Source organism: Microtus pennsylvanicus, chromosome X (genome assembly GCF_037038515.1).
Source record: "Microtus pennsylvanicus isolate mMicPen1 chromosome X, mMicPen1.hap1, whole genome shotgun sequence".
NCBI classification, from domain to species: Eukaryota; Metazoa; Chordata; class Mammalia; order Rodentia; family Cricetidae; genus Microtus; species Microtus pennsylvanicus.
Window position 1 is genome coordinate 81,247,723 of NC_134601.1, and position 21,587 is coordinate 81,269,309.

Here is a 21,587-nt window from a genome sequence, read left to right on the forward strand (position 1 = left end):
CAAAGTATGGTACATACATACAGCAAGTGAATTGATGATTTCATAAAGTTTAACGTACTTTATTTTAGGGTTAGGACACTGCAATTCAATGTATAATTTAAAGGTTCCTTTTTGTCTTCCTCTCCCAGAACTATATCCATGGAAGCAGCCAGGCCCAGTTTGTAGCTGAAACCCACATTGTTCTTCTGTTCAGTATCCTTTTACAATAAGTCTTTATTGTTCCATTTTAATTTGATTATTATTTTACAATCTTATGTCCTCTATACAGATTTGGTTGGAGCTGCTGTCCTAATGCAGGCCATAATACCTTTTGGGAATTGTATTGCTTGTGTCTTCCTTCTTGACCCAATATCTTATAGACTAATGAGAGGCAAACCTTTAGTCTGGCAAAGCCAGGTTGATTAGCTCATTGATGTATGGATTTAGAAGAAAAATGAGGTTTAGGTGAGACTTAAAATGAAACATTAAGAGCTGGAGAGATGGCTCAGCAGTTAAGAGCACTGGCTGCTCTTCCAGAGGTCCTGAGTTCAATTCCCAGCAACCACATGGTGACTCACAATCATCTGTAATGAGATTTGGTGCCCTCTTCTGGTCTACAGCATACATGCATACAGAACACTGTATACATAATAAATAAATCTTTAAAAAATGAAACATTAAGCTGAGTGTGGTATCACACATCTTTAATCCCAGCACTCATGAGGCAGAGGCAGGCCAATTTCTGGTTTACAGAGCAAATTCAAGGACAGCCAGAGCTATTACACAGAGAAACTCTGTCTCGAGGAAAACAAACAGAGATATAAATTAACAGATGTAAAATGAAATGTCATTTTAATACACTAAAAGCATAATTGGGACTGAGATATACCTCATTGGTATAGCACTTACCTATCATGCACAAGACCCTGATTTCTAGTGTCCTTCAGAGAAAACCTAGATATAAGAGCCACAGTAAGTAAAAGGAAAAATGCTGGCTGAATAGATTAAATAAAAAAGCAAAACCAAAAATAGCATTGGGCTGGAACGAAGGCTCAAGCAGGGTGCCTACTTACCCACCCTGACAACCCAAGTTGGATCTCCAGGACCAATATGGTTGAAGGAAAGAACCAATTTCTGCCAGTTGTCTTCTAACCTCTACACACAGATTAATTAATTAAAAACATGGAAAATGAACAGTCATTCCTAACAAGAGGCTGTTTACGAGAGAGCACAAGATGGTAATGAAGAGATGAATGTAGTCAGTTACAGAGCTTCATTAGAACACCTGACTCTTAGCACTAAATTACAGCCACATGCAGTAGCATGCATTGTGCATCATGTACATAATTAGCAGTGTGTGGCTATTCCTAGTACTCACAAAAGTACAGGTGATGGTCTCTTTTCTGCTAGAGCATAGGCACTGATACTGCTCATTTCATTATTCAACCATGTGATGTGCTTTTTGTTTACAGTAGTATTTCTATTCTGAATTATATAGCTACTGTTATTAAAATGAATAAGGTCATGCCACATGAGGGATTTTCCTTTTTCATTAGAATAAGACAAAATTGGGTATCTGAATCATAATTAGTACTCCAAATGTTATTTGTTGAAAATCTGAAGAAGTTTTTGAGATTATTTTCTATTAAAAGTGAGTTGCTATTGTCTTAAATGGTGTGTATTTCAAGTATGCCCTTTTCAGGGGTGTTAAATTGATAACAGTGACTACTTAGTATTTTGTAGTGTGTATGAAGTTGGAAAACTGTTGTGATCAGGCAGTTTGTTTTAAGGTATGATATCCAAAAAGCTGATTTTATATATAGGTGGAATTTTTTGTGGTTGCTGTTTTTTGTTTTGTTTTGCTTTTTTGAGACAGGATTTTTCTGTGTGGCCCTGGCTGTCCTGAAACTTCCTCTGTAGAAGAAGGGGCTGGCCTTGGTCTCACAGAGATCTGTCTCCCTCTGCCTCGCAAGTGCTGGAATTAAAGGCATGTGTCACTACCACCAAGCATAGGTGGGATTTTTTTAAAATTACATTTGACTTTACAAAACTGAAGTATTTTCAACTTTAATTCTTTTGGGGGGTACCAGTTTGGGGTATTCATTTGTTTTGTTTCTTTAAGACAGGGTCTCACTCTGTAGCACTGGGTGGCCTGTACTGTATAAACCAGACTGACTTTGAACTCACAGAGATGTGCATGCCTTTGCCTCCCAAATGCTGGGATTAAATGTACCACCTTACCAGGTGCATGGGGCCAGCGTTTGTTTTATTTTGTTTTTTCTTTTTTAGACAAGAGTCTTATATAGCCCAGGCTGGCCTTGCTTTACCAAATGCCTGGTTTAACCTTACTTTTCAATTTAATCTTTATAGTAATTAACACTGTGTAATATAAGAGTGTTTTGGTTACTGTTTTAAAATAAAAAATTGAAGGTTTATAAATTCATCTTATTTTCTTCATGAGAAACTGGGAATAGGAAAGTGGTATGTCTTTTGTGGCTTATATGAATTTCTCCTTAAACAGTTTTTCTAAGATGGCGGGGTTACCTTAGGCATGGTGCTTTTATGTGAAGCTGCTACCTCCGACATGGATATTGGGAAGCGAAGGAGTAAGTTACATGTCACGGTGTTCCAATTCTGCCTTTAATACAAAAAAAAAACTCTCTAGTTAATTTTCCCTTTATAATCTATTTCTTTACACTTTTTTATTTGATCAGTTGTTTTTTATTTTGAGGTAACTATGTTATGTGGCCAAAATGACCTTGAACTTCCAATCCTCTTGCCTCAGCCTCCTCTGTGTTCATCATTTCACTCATAAGAACATCTTGTAGCCAGGCAATGATAGCGCACACCTTTAATCCTGACACTTGGGAGGCCGAGGCAGGTGGATCTCTGTGAGTTTGAGGCCAGCATGGTCTACAGACCAAGTTCCAGGACAGCCAGGGCCCTGTCTCAGAAAACTAATACTAAAATAAAAGCAAATAAAAAAACCATAAGAACATCTGGGGTTTGTTTATCTCTCTCTCTCTCTCTCTCTATCTATCTATCTATCTATCTATCTATTTATTGAGACAGGGTCTCATATAGCCTAGATCAGTTTCGAACCGACTGACCTTGAATTTCTGATCCTCTTGTCTCCACCTTTCAAGTATTAGGATTTATCAACTGAGCCACTTACCTAGCCCCATCTGTAAAACACATTTTAAAAACTGTATATGTAGGAATCAGACTTGATGCTACTGGCCCATAATTCCATACATTCAGGAGGGTGAGGTAGGAGGATTACAAGTTCAAGGCCTAACTGGTGTATAAAATGAGATGGAACTCAGACAGCAACTTAGTAAGACCCTGTCTTAAAAGAAAAAAGTAAAAAGGGGACTGGGCATGTAACTAACTCTGTTGTAGAGTACTTGCCTAGAGTATACTGGGCTCTAGATTCAATCTTCAATATACCAAAACAAAACAACAGGAAAAAACTATGGGCAGGCCTGGGGATAGAGCTCTATGATGGAGTGATTGTCCTTCACAGACAAGGTCACCAATACTACAGGTGTGTGTGTGTGTGTGTGTGTGTGTGTGTGTGTGTGTGTGTGTGTGTGTGTGTTTGAGTCTTGTACTCACTTTAAACATTGAACACTTGGAGCTGAGTGGTGGTGGTGCACCCCTTTAATCCCAGCACTCGGGAGACAGAGGCAGGCGGATCTCTGTGAGTTCGAGGCCAGCCTGGTCTACAAGAGCTAGTTCCAGGACAGGAACCAAAAAAAAAAAAAAAAAAAACTACGGAGAAACCCTGTCTCGAAAAATCAAAAAAAAAAAAATTGGGAGGCAGAAGTAAAATCAATGCAAATTCCAGGCCAGACAGGGCTATATGTTAAAGACCTTTCTTTCAAACAAAATAAAAACCTTAGATGGGGAATGGCAGCAAACACCTGTAATTCTAAAACTTGGGACGTCAGGGCTAAGAAAATCACTAATAAGGTCTTGAACCCCAGGCTGCATCTGCTTTTTATGCTTTAGAACATTTGCATATTGTTGAGTGTGGCAGTATAGTCTATAATCCCAGCATGCCAGACTGAGACAAGAGAACTGCTGCCAATTCAGGCTTTCCTGTACTATGTAGTAAAACCCTGAATCATAAGCAAAAAGTCTGTACAAGGTGCACACTTGCAATCCAAACACTTGGGAGGTGGAAACAGAAAGAATAAGGAACTCAAGGTTATTCTTTGCTATATAGTGAGTTTGAGGTCATCTCAAATAACAAGACCCTCTATCAAACAGATACACATTGGAAGATGCCTACAATATAATTTCTTAAAATTATCATAGATAATATTTATTTTCTGTAAAAAGATGAGTATATTAGATTTCTGATTTGACAGCTACTTTTGCCAAACATGGTGGTACATACCTATAATCCCAGCAATTAGGAGGCAGGTGTGAGTTTGAGGCCAGTTTGGTCTACAAAGCAACTTCCAGGCCATTCACTGCTATATAGTAAGACCCTGTCTCAAAAAATATAAAAACAAACCCTGTTACAAGAAGAATAGATATTTATTAACCATTTAATATATAATACATGTATGATATTTTAATTTTCTAGATTTTTAAAAGTATTTTCATTTATTATTTCCTCTGTGTGTGCATGCATGCATGTGAATGTGTGTGAACACGACACAACATGGATGTTGAAGTCAAAGGACAACTTGTAGGAGTCCTTTCTGTCCTACTGTGTTGTGTGGGTTTGGGGGCTCAAATTCATATAGTCAGGCTTGGCAGCAAACACCTTTTCTTATTGAACCACCTTGTTGGCCCAATTATGATTTATTTTTAGTTTTTTTTTTACTTTTTAAATTTTGTTTTTAATACGTCCAACCCGTTTCCCCTCCCTCCATTCTTCCTGTTACCTCTGCCACCTCCCCTATCCCCCAGATCCACTCCTCCTCTGTTTCCCTTCAGAAAGAGCATGCCTCCCAAGAATATCCACCAAACACAGCATAGTAAAATACCATAAGTTTTATTCTTAAAATGTTCTCAGAGCAGCTGCCAGCCCGGCAGAGACGGCTGTGGGTCCCTGCAAGATCCCCGGGCTTATGAGCAGTGGCCCATCCCGGGCGGGCAGCCCCCGCCATGCAGCAAGCAGGCAGGGTCAGCCTGCGGCGGGTCCGGGGAGAGCCAAGCGAGCTAGTGTAAATTGCACACCTAGACACAGAAAATAGACATGAACATTTATTAAAGAAGAGAGGGAGAGAGAGAGAGAGAAAAGGGAGAAGCGGGGAACACCCGAGAGAAGGGCTTCTTGATGAGGATGAGAGATCAGAGGTTGCTGGGAGTGGGTGGAAAGGGGCGGGGACCAAAAGAATAACAATAGGCACAAATCCACACATCAAAGCTGGATGAGGCAGCTCAGTAGGAGGAAAAGGCTCCCAAGAGCAGGTAAAAAAAGTTAAGAGACACTCCTACCCCCACTGTTAGGAGTCTCATAAAAACACCAACTTAACAAACATATGCAGAGGACCTAGTTGAAAATCATGCCACCTCAGTGTCTGTGAGCCCCTATGATTCCTATTTAGTTGAAGTTTGTAGGCCATGTTCTCCCGGTGTCTTTGAACCCCCTCCCACATTTCTTCTTCCTCCTCTTCCTTGGGGTTTCCCAAACTCAAAGGAGAGGGATCCAGTGGAGATCTCCAGTTTGGGCTCTCTCTCTGCCTAATGTTCAGCTGTGGGTCTCAGCATTTGTTCCCATCAGCTGTCAGTGGTAGCCTCTTTGATGATTGGGGTAAGCAGTGAAATATGAATATATAAGGATATTGTTAGTAATCATTTTATTAATTTTTTTTTTCTAAAATCGGACCCTGGGCTATCCAGCCTCTAGTTTCTGGTCATCCAGGTGTTGGGCATGGACTCCCTCCCAGGCTGTGGACCTCAGATTAGACAAGTCATTTATTTTTTGACCACTCCCACAAGTTCTGTGCCTCCATTACCCCAGTACGTCTTACAAGCAGGATAGACAGATTATAGATAGGTTTTGTGGCTGGGTTGTTGTCCCAGCCCCACCTCTAAAAGCCTTGCCACAGTTAAAGAAGATGGCCAGATCAGGCTCTTTATCCTCCTTTACTACAGGTCCTCCGTGAGGTCATCTTCGTAGAATCCTGGAAGTTTCTACTGAACTCAGTTTCCATATTTCACATGCAACCAAAATCCCTCCAATTCCAGTCATCTCTCCTAGTACTCTTCCTCCATCACCACCCCCATCTGATTCCTCCAGTACCCATCACCACCCACCCCCAGTCCACCCAATAAATCTATTTCTCCTTCCCAGGGATATATATATACATGCATCCCCCTTTTACTTATTATTATATAAGCCCTCCTTATTACTTAGCACTTCTGGGTCTGTGGATTACAGCCTGATTTTCATTTACTTAACAGCTAACACCCACTTACGAGTGAATACATACCATGTTTGCCTTTCTGGGTCTAGGTTGCCTCACTCAGGATAATTTTTTTTTCTATTTTTTGTTTTTTTGAAACAGGGTTTCTCTGTAGCTTTAGCTATCCTGGAACTCGCTCTATAGACCAGGCTGACCTCAAACTCAAAGAGATTCTCCCAAGGTGTATGCTACTACCTCCCAGCTGATTTTTTTCTATTCCTACTTTTTTTCATTTCCTTGCAAATTTTATGGTTATTTTTTAACAGCTAAGTAATACTCCATTTTGTAAATGTACCACATCTAATTCATCTATTCTTTAGTTGAGGGACATCTAAGTTTGTTTCCAGTTTCTGGTTATTATAAATAAAGCTGCTATGAACATAATTGAGCAGTTGTCCTTCTGATAGGATGGACTCCCCTTTGGGGATATGCGTAACTAGTATAGCTGGGTCTGGAAGTAGATCAATTCCCAATTTTGTAATAAACCACTATATTGATTTTCATAGTGGCTGTACAAGTTTGCATTTCCACCAGCAATGGATGAGTGTTCCCCTTATTCCACATCCTCTCCAGCATAAGCTATCATTCATGTTTGATCTTAGCCACTCTGACAGGTGTAAGATGGAATCTCAGAGTAGTTTTAAGGTGTATATCCTTGATGACTACAGATTTTGAGTATTTGTTTCTTGGCCATTTTGTTCCTCTACTGAGAATTCTCTGTTTACATTGTACCCCATTGCTGTGGGATAATGCTTTTGTACTTGATAAAAATTTGTCACTCGTATTTGTTTAATAAAATGCTGATTGGCTAGTTGCCAGGCAGGAAGTATAGGCAGGGCAACCAGACTAAGAGAATTCTGGGAAGAGGAAAGGCAGAGTGAGTTGCCACCCAGATGCAGAGGAAGCAAGATGACAATGCTGCACTGATAAAAGGTACCAAGCCACATGGCTAAACATAGACAAGAATTAGGAATTAATTTAAGTTGTAAGAACTAGCCAGTAGGATTTGCTGAAGGAGGCAGAGGCAGGAGGATCACGAGTTCAAGGCCAGCCTGGCCTTGAACTAGTTGATAACAAGCCTGAGCTAATAGGCCAAACATAATTAATATAAGCCTTTGTGTGTTTCTTTGGGATTGAATGGCTGTGGGACCAGGTGGGATACCCCATTTTAAAAATTGGATTATTTGTTTTATTGATACCTAATTTATTTAGTTCTTTATATATTTTGGATATTAGCCCTCTATCTGATGTGGCATTGGAGAAAATCTTTTCCCATTCTATAGGCTGCTGATTTGGTCCAGTAATGGTGTCCTTTGCATAACAAAAGCATTTCAGTTTCATGAGGTTCCATTTATTAGCTTTTGATTTTAGTGTCTACAGTATTGGTGTTCTATTGAGGAAGTTGTTTTCTGTGTCAATGTGTTCAAGCTACTCCCCACTTTCTCTTCTATCAGGATCAGTGTGGCTAGTTTTATTTTGAGGTTTTTTATCCACTTGGACTTGAGTTTTGTGCAGGGTGGTAAATCTATTTGCATTCTTCTACACGCAGACATCCAGTTTGACCAGCACCATTTGTTGAAGGTATTTTCTTTTTTCCATTGAATAATTTTGATCCTTTTATAAAAAGTCAGGTGTCTTGGCCTGGCACTGGTTGGCATACACCTTTAATCCCAGCACTCAGGAAGCAGAGGTAGGCTGATCTCTGTGAATTTGAGGTCAATCTAGTCTACAGAGTGAGTTCCAGGACAACTGTCTCAAAAAACAAACAAAAAATGAGGTGTCCATAGGTGTGTGAATTTACATCAGGGTCTTTGATTACATTCCATTGATCCACCCGTCTGTTTTTATGCCAATACCATGCTGTTTTTTATTACTGTAGCTATATAGTAGAGCTTGAAATCAGGGATAGTAATACCTCCAGCAGATACATAGACAAACACAGATGTATAAGTATTATAAAATAAGTAAATCTTAAAAGCAAAGGGCCTTGTGTGGTTGAGCACACGTGTAATTCAGCACTCAGGAGATAAAGTATAGAGCCAGCAGTTCAAGGTCACCCTGGTCTACATGGGGAGTTCAGATGAAAGCATGCCCTTTATATATAGCAAATTCTAAGCCAGCCAGGACTATGTAGTGAGACTACCTTTTTTGTTGTTGGTTTTGTTTTTTCAAGATGAGGTTTCTCTGTGTAGCCCTGGCTGTCCTGGAACTCACTCTCTTTAAAACAGATTGACCTCAAACTTGTAGAGATCCACCTGCCTCTGCACCACCACTGCCCAGCTAGTGAGACTATCTTAAAAAAAAAAAGATGTCGGGTAATGGTGGGACATGCCTTCAATCCTAGCACTTCAGAGGCAGAGGCTGGCAAATATCTGTGAGTTCAAGGCCAGCCTGATCTACAGAGTTAATTCCAGGACAGACTCCAAAGCTACACAGAGAAACCCTGTTTCAAAAAACAAACAAAAAAAAAATGTGCCTTAGATTCTTCCCATAACCCTCTTCCTCCTAGCCCTTGTCTTCAGAATCCATATTAAAACGATAAATCCTGTCTCTAAAAATGGGGCTTAAATCTTTGGGAAAGCTGTTTCTTAGTCAGTTTTCCTGTTTGGAAGTGTGCAGCCTACACTGTACAGTGTACTGGTGATTTACTAGGTGCAACCTGATGGTTTTACTCTCTTCTTTTCTCACAGTGATGTGTGTAGCTGGAATCGGACTTGTTGTGCTATTCTTCAGTTGGATGCTCTCTATCTTTCGATCAAAATACCATGGCTATCCATACAGGTATATTCTTATTTTACTTATACTTACAATGGTTAGTTAGTGTTGCTTTATAATATTTTATTTTTCCATTTTGTTGTTTTGTTTTTTCTTTTTTTATGAGACAGGGTCTCTCTGTGTAGCCCTGACTGTCCTGGAACTCACTCTGTAGACCAGACTAGCCTTGAACCCACTGAGATCCACCTGTCTCTGACTCCCAAGGGCTGGGATTAAAGGCACACATCACTACGGCCCAGTCTATAATATTTTATTGCTTAGCTTTTTATTCCTTCATTTTGAAAAGTCTCCTGGATTCTACTTTTTTGTTTCTATTTTGTTTTGTTTTTGCAACAGGATCTCATCTACCCCAGGCTAGCCTTTAACTCCTGATGCTCATGTCTCTATCTCCCAAGTTCTGGAATTATAGGCATACACTACCATACTCAACCTTTTGGAGGGGTTCACTTTCTTTGAGTGTGTGTTTTACGTATTGGTGGTATTTTTTGAGACAGGGTTCTACTATTTATCCCTCACTGACTTGTATCTCATTATGTAGACCACACTGCCTATTAATTTGGCAGCAGTGCTTCTGCATCCCAAGTGCCACTAGGGGCATGTACCTCCCCAGGCATGGTTTGTGTGCGCTCTCGCTCGCTCGCGCTCTCTCTCTCTCTCTCTCTCTCCCTCCCTCCCTCCCTCTCCCTCTCCCTCTCCCTCTCCCTCTCCCTCTCCCTCTCCCTCTCCCCCTCTCTCTCTCTCTCTCCCCCTCCCTCCCTCCCCCCCACTCCTTCCCCTGGCCTGGTTTGTGTGGTCTTCTCTCTCTCCTCTCTCTCTCTCTCTCTCTCTCTCTCTCTCTCTCTCTCTCTCTCTCTCTCTCTCTCTCTCTCTCTCTTTGATTTTGAGACAGGGTCTCACTATATAAATGAGGCTAACCTCCAAATCACAGAAATCTGCCTGTCTTTGCCTCCCAGTGCTAGAAATAAAGGTGTGTATCAACATGCCCAGCTATCTGGTGATTTCTTTTGTGGGTTTACAAGGAGTGTTGTTTGTGAGTTTTTTGTTTGTTTGTTCAAGACAGGACCTATCTGTGTAGCTTTGGCTGTCCTGGAACTCACTTTGTAGACTAGGCTGGCCTCAAACTCACAGAGATTTACCTGCCTCTGCCTCCTGAGTGCTGGGATCAAAGGTGTGAGCTGCCACCACTACCCAGCTTTGTGAGTTTTTTTAAATTTTTTTCTTTGTGTGTATGAGAAAATATATATGCTACATGTGTGCAGAGGCCAGAAAAGGACATCATTTTTCCTGGAGTTGGGGTTACAAACCACTCTATGTGGTTACTAGAAACTGAACTCAGGTCCTACAGGAGAGCAGCAAGCACTCTTAATCACTGAACCATCTCTCTGGCCCCTTTGTTTTTTGTTTGTTTAATTGGTGTGTATCTGTGTGTTTTAAGCAGGGGGGTATCTTCTGGAGCTGGATCTACAGGTGTTTGCCCACACCTCTGTCATGTCAGGTGGCTCACAGCCATGTGGAACTCGGTGCCTCTAGCCTCTGAGGGCACTTGCCCTCAGGCCCACATACTTACACGCAGACACATACATACACATAATTAAAATGAATAACAATAAATAAATAACAGAGAGGATTGAGGCCAGCCTGATCTAAAAGAGCTAGTTCCAGAACAGGCTCCAAAGCCATAGAGAAACCCTGTCTCAAAAAAACCAAAAGCCCAAACCAAACAAACAAAAAACAAAAGGAAACAGCCACATAGTTTCAAATGTTCATAGAGATCCCTGTGGCTTAGGGGAGGAAATTGTTATATCATAGGTTCTTGATTTTTGCTGTTACAGGTAACTGAAATGGCGAATAGAATGTGTTGGTTTATAATCTGAGCATTGGTTAACATAAATTTTTATTTTTTAAAGATTTATTTCTGTCTATATGAGTGTTTTACCTGCATGTATATATGTATGTGTAGCAAGTGCATGCCTGGTGCCCACAGAGGTCAGAAGGGTTTTGGGGCCTCTGAAACTGGAGTTACCAGCAGGTTGTGAGTTGCCATGTGGGTGCTGGGAATTGAACCTAAGTCCTCTACCAAAAGCTGTAAGTGCTCTTACCTGCTGAGCACTTCCATAATTTCTGTTTTAATACAACATCATCCTACAGTATACCACTGAATACTGAGCCATATGGTATTATAGACCTATACTCCAGCACTCGGAGACAGAGACAGGATCAGATCTGGTTTATCTTGGCCACATAATGAGTTTGAGGCCAACATGGACTATATGAGACACTGTCTCAAAAAAAGAAGACTACTGGATCTTTTAGTGTTTCTTTTTTTGTTTTTGATACTCAGGTCATGGTCCATATATTAAAATCAACATACTATGTATTTGTAAGAAGTAAAACTTACTTTTCTATCAGAGTCTAATGTATTTTTATATTTTTTTGTTTCAGCTTTCTGATGAGTTAAAGAGGATTCTAGAGACACATAGACTGTGATAGTAATGGAAACTGAAAAATAAGACATATGTGGTGTTTGAAGAAGAATGCAACTCATGTATTTTATATTACCTCTTTTTTGTCAAGTGATTTAAATAGTTAATCATTTAACCAAAGATGTGTAGTGCCTTAACAAGCAATTGTAAGATCATGAAGTATTTGGAATTATTCTCCTCTTAACCTTCCCTTCCCTGTGAACTTATGAAACATTTGATTTTTGTAGAATTAGGTACTTTATAAAATTTAAAACTACTACTTCATTTTACATAGAGCAAACGTCAAAACTACTTTAGTTAACTTTTCGTCATCTGATTTTATCTTATCCAAGGCTGGGGATGGAAGGTTCTGAGCAGGAATTTCCACCTCTGCCTGTTACAAACAGCTGCATCTGGAAGCCACCATTAGTTTTCCTTTGTGCAGATGGGTATGATTTACATCTTTCCTCTTGGACCAAGATATCATATGCACTATTTGAACCTCTGAAAATGGACTGTGTAGCCTTTGGAAAGATAAATCTGTCTTTTACTTGTGTCTTTCCTGCTGAAATCACAGCTACATATGCCTCTTTTATACATTAAAAAGTACCTCTAACTACAAAACTATGATTTTTGCATGAGTGCGCTCTAACTGCCTTGTACATGGAAAGATTTCTGATTCATTCTGTTTCTAGTTTTATTTAAAGTGGCCCTTCTCTAATAATAATAATGTGTTGCCTAAAATCACTATAAGTTATAAATGGTCTCAGATGTTTGTGTATGTTAGTTAGACATTGTCAATCTCATTTTTACCTAACAGAAAAATAAGCTGAGTTGTGTTTGTGGAAAGGACTATCTTAGAATGGGAAAAGAAAATCAAGAAATATTGATTACTGCCTATGGATAGAAATGAAACATTTTGCCAGGCTTGTGGCAGACTTGTGAGTTTATGGCTAGCCTGGGCTACATAGTGAGACCCTGTGTCCAAAAAAAAGGAGAGAAAAGAAAGAGAAAAAGGCAATGGAATGTTAATGTTTTCAAGCTAAGGTGGTAGCTCAGTGGTAGAGTGCTTGCCTAGCATGAGTGACACTCTGGGTTCAATCCTCAATGCCACACGAAAAAATAGTTCTTGAGCCCTGTTCTGTGAGTTATTTTTACTTGTTTGTTTTTAAAGAATGTTCCTTGAAACCTGGTCTTTTGTTTTTTAAAATACATATTCTTTAAAACCTGGGCTAATTTTTAAGTAAGTAGTTTTTGAAGCCTGGTCTGGCTTTTGTTTTTATTTGTGTGTTTGTTTTCTAAAAAAAATGTTTCTTGAAACCTGGTCCTTTTTGTTTGTTTTTGCCTTTTTGAGACATAGCTCTGGTTGGTCTTGAATTTCCCAAGTGCTGCGGTTATAGGCATGTACCATTGACCCTAGTCTGCTTTCTGCTGTCATTTTAGCTTTTATTTCCCCCATAAATAAGGGATACAAAGAATGGTGGTATGCATGTGTCTCTGCTCTTAGCTATCCTGGTGGCCAAAGTAGGAGCCCTGAAGTCCAAGAATTTGACACATAGTGTGGCATCATATCACACCTCATTTCAAAAATATGTCCATAATAAGATTGTGGAGGGATTTTGTTTGAATTTTGTCTTTTTCTGTGATAATGGAAATAACCCTATAGGCTAACCAAATTTCCATGAGGAATATTTAAGTCATGGTTATAATATGTCTAACTCTGACCTCCACCAGAGTTATGAAGAGTAATTGGAAATGCCACTGTTATGAAAGTGTGGAGTTGGGATGTAGCTCAGTGGTAGAGCACTTGGCTAGCCTGTGTTAGGCCCTGGGTTCAATCCCCAGCACCACAATAAGTGAGAATTTTAACTGTGAAAAAATGTAAAGAATATTAGAAATATTATATTTAAAAGATACAGAGATGGATATGTGGTTGAGTTGATGCAGTGCTTGCCTGACATGCAGGAAGCCCTGGGTTTGATTCACTACATAAGCCAGATGTGGTGGTGCATACATGTAATTCCAGCGCACTCAGGAGACAGGTGGGAAGATCAGAAGTTCAAGTTCATCCGTGGATGCATAATGTTTAAGGCCAGCCTGAACTACAATGAGACAAAACAAAAGATACTGTGACTGTTTCATGCTATTGATCATGTAATAGCCTGCCCCTGTCCTATGAACAAAGTTTGTGGAAAGACATCATTGGCCTTGAAGAAATGTTTATGTGGGGTTTTTACTGTCGTTGTTACAAATTCAATGAATAAGAGGATACAGTTGATCCCCTTATAAATTGAGTGATTCTGATTTCTTATCCACTATTTTTATACTCGTCTCTGCCAAATGGATTTAAGCTATGATTTTTAGGAAACTTGCGTGACAAAAGGCCCTGACTTGTAAGGTTGAACTGGGCAGTATTCCTGCTGTGTAACCTCTGTAGCTTCAGGTCATGTTCCGTGGTCAGTGTTCTATCTGTTTCCTCTGTTTAAGAGCAACATTCTTCATTATGAAGAAAGACGCATTTGGGCTAAAATCTGTGAAAGCAGATTTTCTCCGCTTAAAATAGTGTTAATTTTGTGGAAAATTTAAATTTAGCTTTTTTCTGAAGTGCCTTAAGTAGATTCTTAATTTACTTTTCTAGTACTGGTTTAAATATAATTCATTATGGATTTTTAAAATACTGTTCAAAAATGATACATTGTTATGGCAAAGATAACCAAATGTCTGGCTTACTGCTTCCTACCAATAAACTTATTCAATCTAAATTGAAGTGTTTGATTCCCCATTGTATTCATTTCTTTTCTGTTACTGTTATACAGTACCCTGATTAGAGAGCACCTTGAGTTCCAGGAGAATGTATTATTGAGAAGACGTGGCAGCTGGAGCTTCAAGCCCCCAGGCAGTCAGGAAGCAGAAGAAAAGCAAGAAGTAGAGCCAGGCTATATAACCTCAAAGCGTGTCCCCAATGATCTACCTTTTAAAGGTTCCACAACCCCATGTAGCACAAATAACAAAAACCCAGAGACAAATACTGGGTTTCAAGCAGAAGATCAGAAAAGCAAAGCAGGCAAGCTGCTAGAGAAATCTTACCTCTCTCTACCTCAGACCAAAATAGGCGATCCTGCCTCTACAAATCCTTAGATAGACTGAGCTGAGACCTGGCTCCTCCCTTCTTATAGTCCTCTCGAGTAATGGTATTAAAGGCATGCACCACCACCACCAGGCCTCTATGGCTGATTAGTGGCTGCTGGGATTAAAGGTGTGTGCCACCACTGCCTGGCCTTCATGACTGACTAGTGTGGCTGCTTTGCCCTCTGACCTTCAGGCAAACTTTATTTATTAAAACATAAATAATATAGCACTATAACCACACAAACACTACCATTAGCTAGATACCAAACAAATGAGCCAATAAAGGCATTTCCCATTCAAACCACAGCACCTCTCTATAGAGGGGTCAATTTGAAATATCAAAAGAGGATTCTCTCTTAAAAACTGTTTTCTTGACAGGTGAGATTAGGGGATTGAATATTTGGAAGCATGAAGCAAGCACACTGACAAAAGTAAAGATATCAAGATATCCAGGGGTTAGTGCTTGTTCTGTGACCACATGATCTTAGACAAGCCAGTCAAATCTCTCTGAACCTCCTTTATTCGGAGGGGGTGGGTTCTGTTGAACTAAGTTACCTCAAAGATGTATGTGTTTATATTTAAAATAGAATTTTGGGGATTTAGGATTGGCTTTTCATTGTCATAGTTTAGACAAAGTCTCTTGTAGTGTGGGCTGGCCTCAAATTCACTTGACCTCCTGATCCTCCTGCCACTATACTGGCTTAATCTTTTTAAAAATATCTGTATTTGCCGGGCGATGGTGGCGCACGCCTTTAATCCCAGCACTCGGGAGGCAGAGGCAGGCGGATCTCTGTGAGTTCGAGACCAGCCTGGTCTACAAGAGCTAGTTCCAGGACAGGCTCCAAAGCCACAGAGAAACCCTGTCTCGAAAAACCAAAAAAAAAAAATCTGTATTCATTTTTGAGAATTTTATACATGCATACAATGTCTTTTGTATGTCTATTCACCCTCTAGTCCATCCCATAACTCCTCCCAGATCCTCTGACCAGCTTTGTTTTCTCTTTTTCTTTTTTATAGCACACTCATTCTAATTTGTGCTCCCCATACATTCAGTGAGTGTGGGGCTATCCACTAGAGTGTGGTGCTTTTCTTGATTGGATGTAATCCAATCAAGTTTGGTGTTGATTTAAATCAGTTGAAATGTGGGGTGTTTTGTAATAACATTTCTGAAGATATTAAGATGCTGGTGAAGAGGATAAATTCAGATTGCTTAATATGTAGTAAGCCAGATTTGATGGCACACACCTGTAATGCCAGCATTTAGGAGGTAGAATCATTAGGATCAGATCAAGGTTCAAGATGAGCCTGAGCTAAGGAGACCCTGTCTCAAAAACATTAAAAAAAAAAGCCGGGAGGTGGTGGCACACCCCTTTAATCCCAGAACTCGGGAGGCAGAGGCAGGTGGAACTCAGTGAGTTCGAGACCAGCCTGGTCTACAAAATGAGTTCCAGGACAGCCAGGGCTGTTACACACAGAAACCCTATCTCAGGGGGAAAAAAAGAAGGAAAAAACCCCGAAAACCTGAATTATATTTATTTAAATTTAAATACATATACCTTTAATAGTTTACATAATAGAACAAAGGAGCAGGAAAGAGCTCTGAAGGAACTTAGTGCAAAGTCATCTTCAGTAACAGTGAGTTAGAAGCTACCCAGACTACAGAAGACCTTGCCTCAAAAAATTCATTGAAATATTTTTTGGAAAGATGTGCCTGGAACCTATAGATCTACTATTAGATTCTTAGTAAGGGGACACAGTATGCTGATAGTATCGAAAGCCAAAGTCAAAAAGACACTGTGCTTAAATTAGTACCTTCACTTACTCTGCTGAAGAAAACCTGCCCGAGAAAAATGGAGCAATTTACTGAAGGTTATGCCAAGGAAATGCTTACAGGTTTCCCATTTTGCTGAATATACCCTATGGATTATATTTCACTTGCAGATGCAAATTGCTCTCTGGAGACCGTAGTCCACCTTGATTGCTTCCTGCCATTCAGATTTCTGGAAGAAGTCCTAATGAAAAAGGCATTTCCCTAGAGAACTTGAATCGTGCAGGTGCCCTAAAGGAGGAAGTTTTGATTGACACTCTTTAGTCTCTGAAAGTAGAATATAGGTGAGGAGATAGCCTTTAGCCAGGAAGGGAAGCCAGAGCAGTAACAACCTAGAGATGCTTTTGTGCACAAGTGTCCCTTAAACATGGTGTTCTCTTTTTCCTTCATGAAATAGTTACAGTACCAGTGTAAATTAGCATGATGCCATAACACCCACAATCCCAGCCCTGAGAAGGCAGAGAGAAGCTAGAGAATCAAGAATTCAAGGGTAGCCTCTGCTGCACAGTGTGAGGCTAGCTTGGGCTACATGAGTCTGTCTCAAAAACAAAACAAAAACCTACCAATGCTTATCAACTGAAAGTAGACTACATTTCAAAATAATGAAACCAAGCATAGTGATAACACGCCTTTAATCCTGTGCTCAGGAGGCAGAGACAGGTGGATCTTATGAGTTTGCGGCCAACCTGGTCTACATAGTTCCAAGATGACTGATCCTACATAATGAGACCCTGTCTCAAAAACCTAAACCAAAAAGCCAGCAATTGTACCTCTGCTTATAATCCCAGCACTTGGAACCTTGGGCTGGAGAATCAAGCATGAAAGGTCAGCCTGAACTACATAGCAGGTTCTAAACTGATCTAGGGTACAGATCGGGATGCCTATCTCAACAAACAAAAACAAGCCCGCAATGAGATACTCCATCATACCTACCAAGGTAGCTACTATCAGAAAAACAGCAAATTAGTAAGGATATGAAGAAATTGAACCTTTATAACTGTTGGGAAAATAAAATAGTTTGTCAACTGTGGAAAACATTGTTAAAGCTCAGTAAAATTAGTACTTAGGAGACTGAAGAGATGGTTAAATGGTTAAGAGCACTTGCTCTTGCAGAGAACCCAGGTTCAGGTTTCAGACTCAACAACCTAGTTCCAGGGCATCCAATGACTCTGACATCCAAGGGTACCTGGGTGTCACACATGGCGCACATACATATATGCAGGAAAAACATTCATATACATAAAATATGATTGAAATTGAATTAAAATTAACATTAGATACGGTAGTACATACCTATAATCCTAACACTTGGGAGGTTGAGGCACAAAATGAGGATCCTATCCCAGAATCCTTAAAAACAGTCAATAATCCTAGCACTCAGATGTGAAAGGATCTGGAGTTGAAAGCCATATTCAACTACATAGCAAGTTTTAGGTCAGTACAGATACTACATACCTATACATCTATAGTTGGGAGTGAGAGTCCAGTGAATCAGGATTTCAAGGCCAGTCTTGAGCATATGGGGCATATAGCTAGTTGGAGGCCAGCCTGGGCTACATTAGACACTCTGAATTACAAAAGTAATCCAAGTTTTAAATAGAATTACCTTATAATCCAACAATTAAATTTCTAGTTCTATACCCCCCCCCAAAAAAAAAACCCTGAAAATAAGAATTTGAGGGATGGAGAGATGGCTCAGTGGTTAAGAGTACTGGCTGCTCTTCCAGAGGTCCTGAGTTCAATTCTTAGCAACCACATGGTGGCTCACAACCATCGGTAATGAGATCTGGTGCCCTCTTCTGGCATGTGGGCATACATGGAGGAAGAATGTTGTATACATAATAAATAAATCTTAAAAAAAAAGAATTTGAGCTATTTGTATCCCCGATGTCTGTAGCACTATTCATAAATAGCTGAAATGGAGACACAAGATCAATTTCCAACAACAAACAAATGGATAAGCACAGTCTGTTACCATGTTACTCAGCTTTAGAAAAGACATTCTGGGGCTGGAGAGATGGCTCAGTGGCTAATAGCACTGATTGCTCTTCCAGAGGACCCAGGTTTAATTCCCAGCATCCACATGAAAGATCACAACAGTCTGTAACTCTAGTCCCAGGGAACCAAACATCCATTGCAAAACACCAATGCACGTTTTAAAAAAGGACATTCCAAGGTGGCTATAATGGCATGCTTATAGTCCCAGCTACTCAGGATGCTGAGGCAGAAGGATTACTTGAGCCTAAGAGTTTGAGAGCAGCCTGTGCAATACAAGATTACATCTTTTAAGAAAGGGGCAGGAGGGGAGGCTGTGATATTTGCAGCATGGCTTAACCTTATGCTGAGATACTTAATTAACGCACAAAAAAAATTCTGGGGCTAGAGAAACAGTTCAGTGGTTAGGAAAAGTGACTGCTCTTGCAGAGGACCTGAGTTTGACTCCCAGCACCCACATGGCAGCTCATAACTGTCTATAACTCCAGTCTCAGGGGATCTAACACCTTCTGGCCTCTATAGTCACTGCATGCAAAGTGTCAGGGACCGTAGGCCCCAATATAGAAACTATCTTTCCCTATCTGTACTGGTATGGAGGCGCGAGAAATAACCAGACACAGTTCACACAGTCATCATGGAAGGGCATCTCAGGCTTCTCCCTCTCCTGAAGATCTACCCGTGTTTATTATACAAAACTTCTTTTATCCCCCGCCCCCCGTTATCCCAAGGTGGATACCTCATTAATATTCTCTTTCCAGGGGACCTAGGGCTAGAGAAACACCTGCAACTTAGACATCAGCTTCAGCAAACACCTTTCCCCAGGTGATCTACATTTTTAACAAAGGAGAAAGGAGCCGTACATTTCAGAGCCTGGCTGCCACACCATATAGAAATATGGGCCTACAGCAAAGGACATGCATACAGGCAGAACACTGATACACATAAAATAAAAATAAAGGTTAATTTTTAAAATAAATACAGATCCCAATCACACATACATAAGGTGTATAGAATACTGAAATTTGTGCAGACAGCAGGTTGGATGCAAAGGCTGGAGTGGGTAGCAGAGGTTGCTGAATAGTGTGCATTTTCAGTTTTGAAAGGCAGAAAGAATTTTGGATATGATGTTTTTCTCACAGAGAACTTGCCTAACACACACAAGCCCTGTTGCCTATCCCCCAGCCACCACAAACGTGATTGCAGGGGATACTGTTCATTGGTAGAGCTTTTGTCTAGGTTAAATCACACACCTACATTTCCAGTACTCAAGATTTAAGGGCAAGAGTATCATAAGTTAAAGGTCATTACTAGCTACATTGCAAGTTGGGACCAGCCTGAGGTATACTGAGACCATGACTCAAAGAGCAAAAGCAAAATAGGCACCATGGCCAATGCCTTTAATCCCAGCACTCGGGAGGCAGAGGCAGGTGCATGTGTATGACTTTGAGACCAGCTTGATCTACAGATTGAATTCCAGGCCATAGTAAGACCCTGCCTCAAAAATATCAAACAACAAAAACATTAACAACCAATTGTGTTCTGGACATTGATTGCAAGGGGTGACTTAGCATTAGTGAATTACACAAACTGCAAAATGGTTAAACAAGCTGGGCATAGTGACTCACATCTGTAATCCCAGCACTGGGGATGTGGAGGCAGGGGGATCACAAGATAATGACCAGCCTAGGTAATATAATTTGATCCTGGGGGCGTACATTTTTAACTAAGGCCAGGGAGATTCCCATAGAGGACATTAGATCACATTGACTTCTTCAACCCTCTTTACCTTTAAGCTTCTAAATAAAATTGTTTGGTCGCACACACACACACACACACACACACACACACACACACACACACACACACTGGTTAAAGTCATGCACGTGCATTCATGTGGCACAAGCCTGTAACCTGAACACTCAGCCCAGACAGGATGATCATCACTAGTTCAAGGCCAGCCTAGATTTCACAGTGAGATGACCCTGTCTCAAAAAAGCTAAACAACAGCAAAGAGGTTAAGAGGCTAGAAAGATGGCTCAGCAGTTGAGCTCTTGTTGCTCTGGACTCAGGTTCAGTTTCCAATACTCCCAACCTTATGGCGCTCCAATCCCAGGAGATCCAGTGCTCTCTTCTGGCCTCTAAGAGCACCAAGCATACCTGCAGGCAGAAAACTTATACACATATTTTTAATTAGATTTTTTTAAAAAAAATGTTCTCTATTTAATTATGCTTATGGGGGGAGGGAGTACATGTGAGAAGGTACCAGCAGAGGCCAGAGGTGTTGCATCCCTTTGGAACTGGAGTTACAAGTGATTGTGAGCCGTTTGATATAGGTGCTGAGAATTACACTAGGGTTCTCTACAAGACTAGGCTAGACTAGTATGTACTCTTAACTACTGAACCAATTCTTCAGCCCCTAAAATTAGATTAAGAAAATATTTTTGTTTTGTTTCTGATTTTTCAAGACAGGGTTTCTCTGTAGCTTTGGTTCCTGTCCTGGAATCCACTCTGTAGACCAGGTTGGCCTTGAACTCACAGAGATCCATCTACCTCTGCCTCCCTACTTCTGGGACTGAAGGTGTACACCACCACCACCACCACCTGGTTTTTGTTTTTGAGACAGGATTTCTCTGTGTAACTGTCCTGGATGACCTGGAAAATAAAATTAATTTAATTTAATTAAAACAAAACTTAAAAGATTACAAGTAAGGGTTCCAGTTTATGTTTTTCCTTTTTTGTTTCTTTTGTTTTATTTTATTCGATTTTGTTTGAGAACCACTCTCCTGTAGCCCATGCTGGCCTCGAATCCTGAGCCTCCTGCATGTACCCCACCTAACACACACACACACAGAAAGAGAGAGAGAGAGAGAGAGAGAGAGAGAGAGAGAGAGAGAGAGAGAGAGAGAGAGAGAGAAACACAGAGTTACAAGTATGTGCACTATACCTGGTTTATTTAGTGGTGGGGACTGAGTCCAGGGCTTCATACATCCT

At 40.4% G+C, this 21,587-nt stretch overlaps 1 protein-coding gene and 1 long non-coding RNA gene across 2 annotated transcripts in view; both read left to right on the plus strand.

Annotated features, from left to right (window-relative positions):
• Positions 1–14,411, plus strand: part of LOC142841000 (uncharacterized) — a 167,521-nt gene extending 153,110 nt beyond the window's left edge. Inside the window, exon 2 of the long non-coding RNA XR_012908999.1 lies at positions 13,940–14,411. This is a non-coding gene — a long non-coding RNA (uncharacterized LOC142841000). The remainder of the gene's footprint in view (positions 1–13,939) is intronic.
• Magt1 (magnesium transporter 1) overlaps positions 1–14,411 on the plus strand; it is a 43,651-nt gene extending 29,240 nt beyond the window's left edge. The window contains exons 7-10 of the mRNA XM_075957703.1: positions 129–192; positions 2,511–2,585; positions 9,098–9,188; positions 11,625–14,411. Coding sequence (XP_075813818.1) covers positions 129–192; positions 2,511–2,585; positions 9,098–9,188; positions 11,625–11,640 — 246 coding nt within the window. The 3' untranslated portion in view covers positions 11,641–14,411. The remainder of the gene's footprint in view (positions 1–128; positions 193–2,510; positions 2,586–9,097; positions 9,189–11,624) is intronic.
• Positions 14,412–21,587: the final 7,176 nt, after the last annotated feature.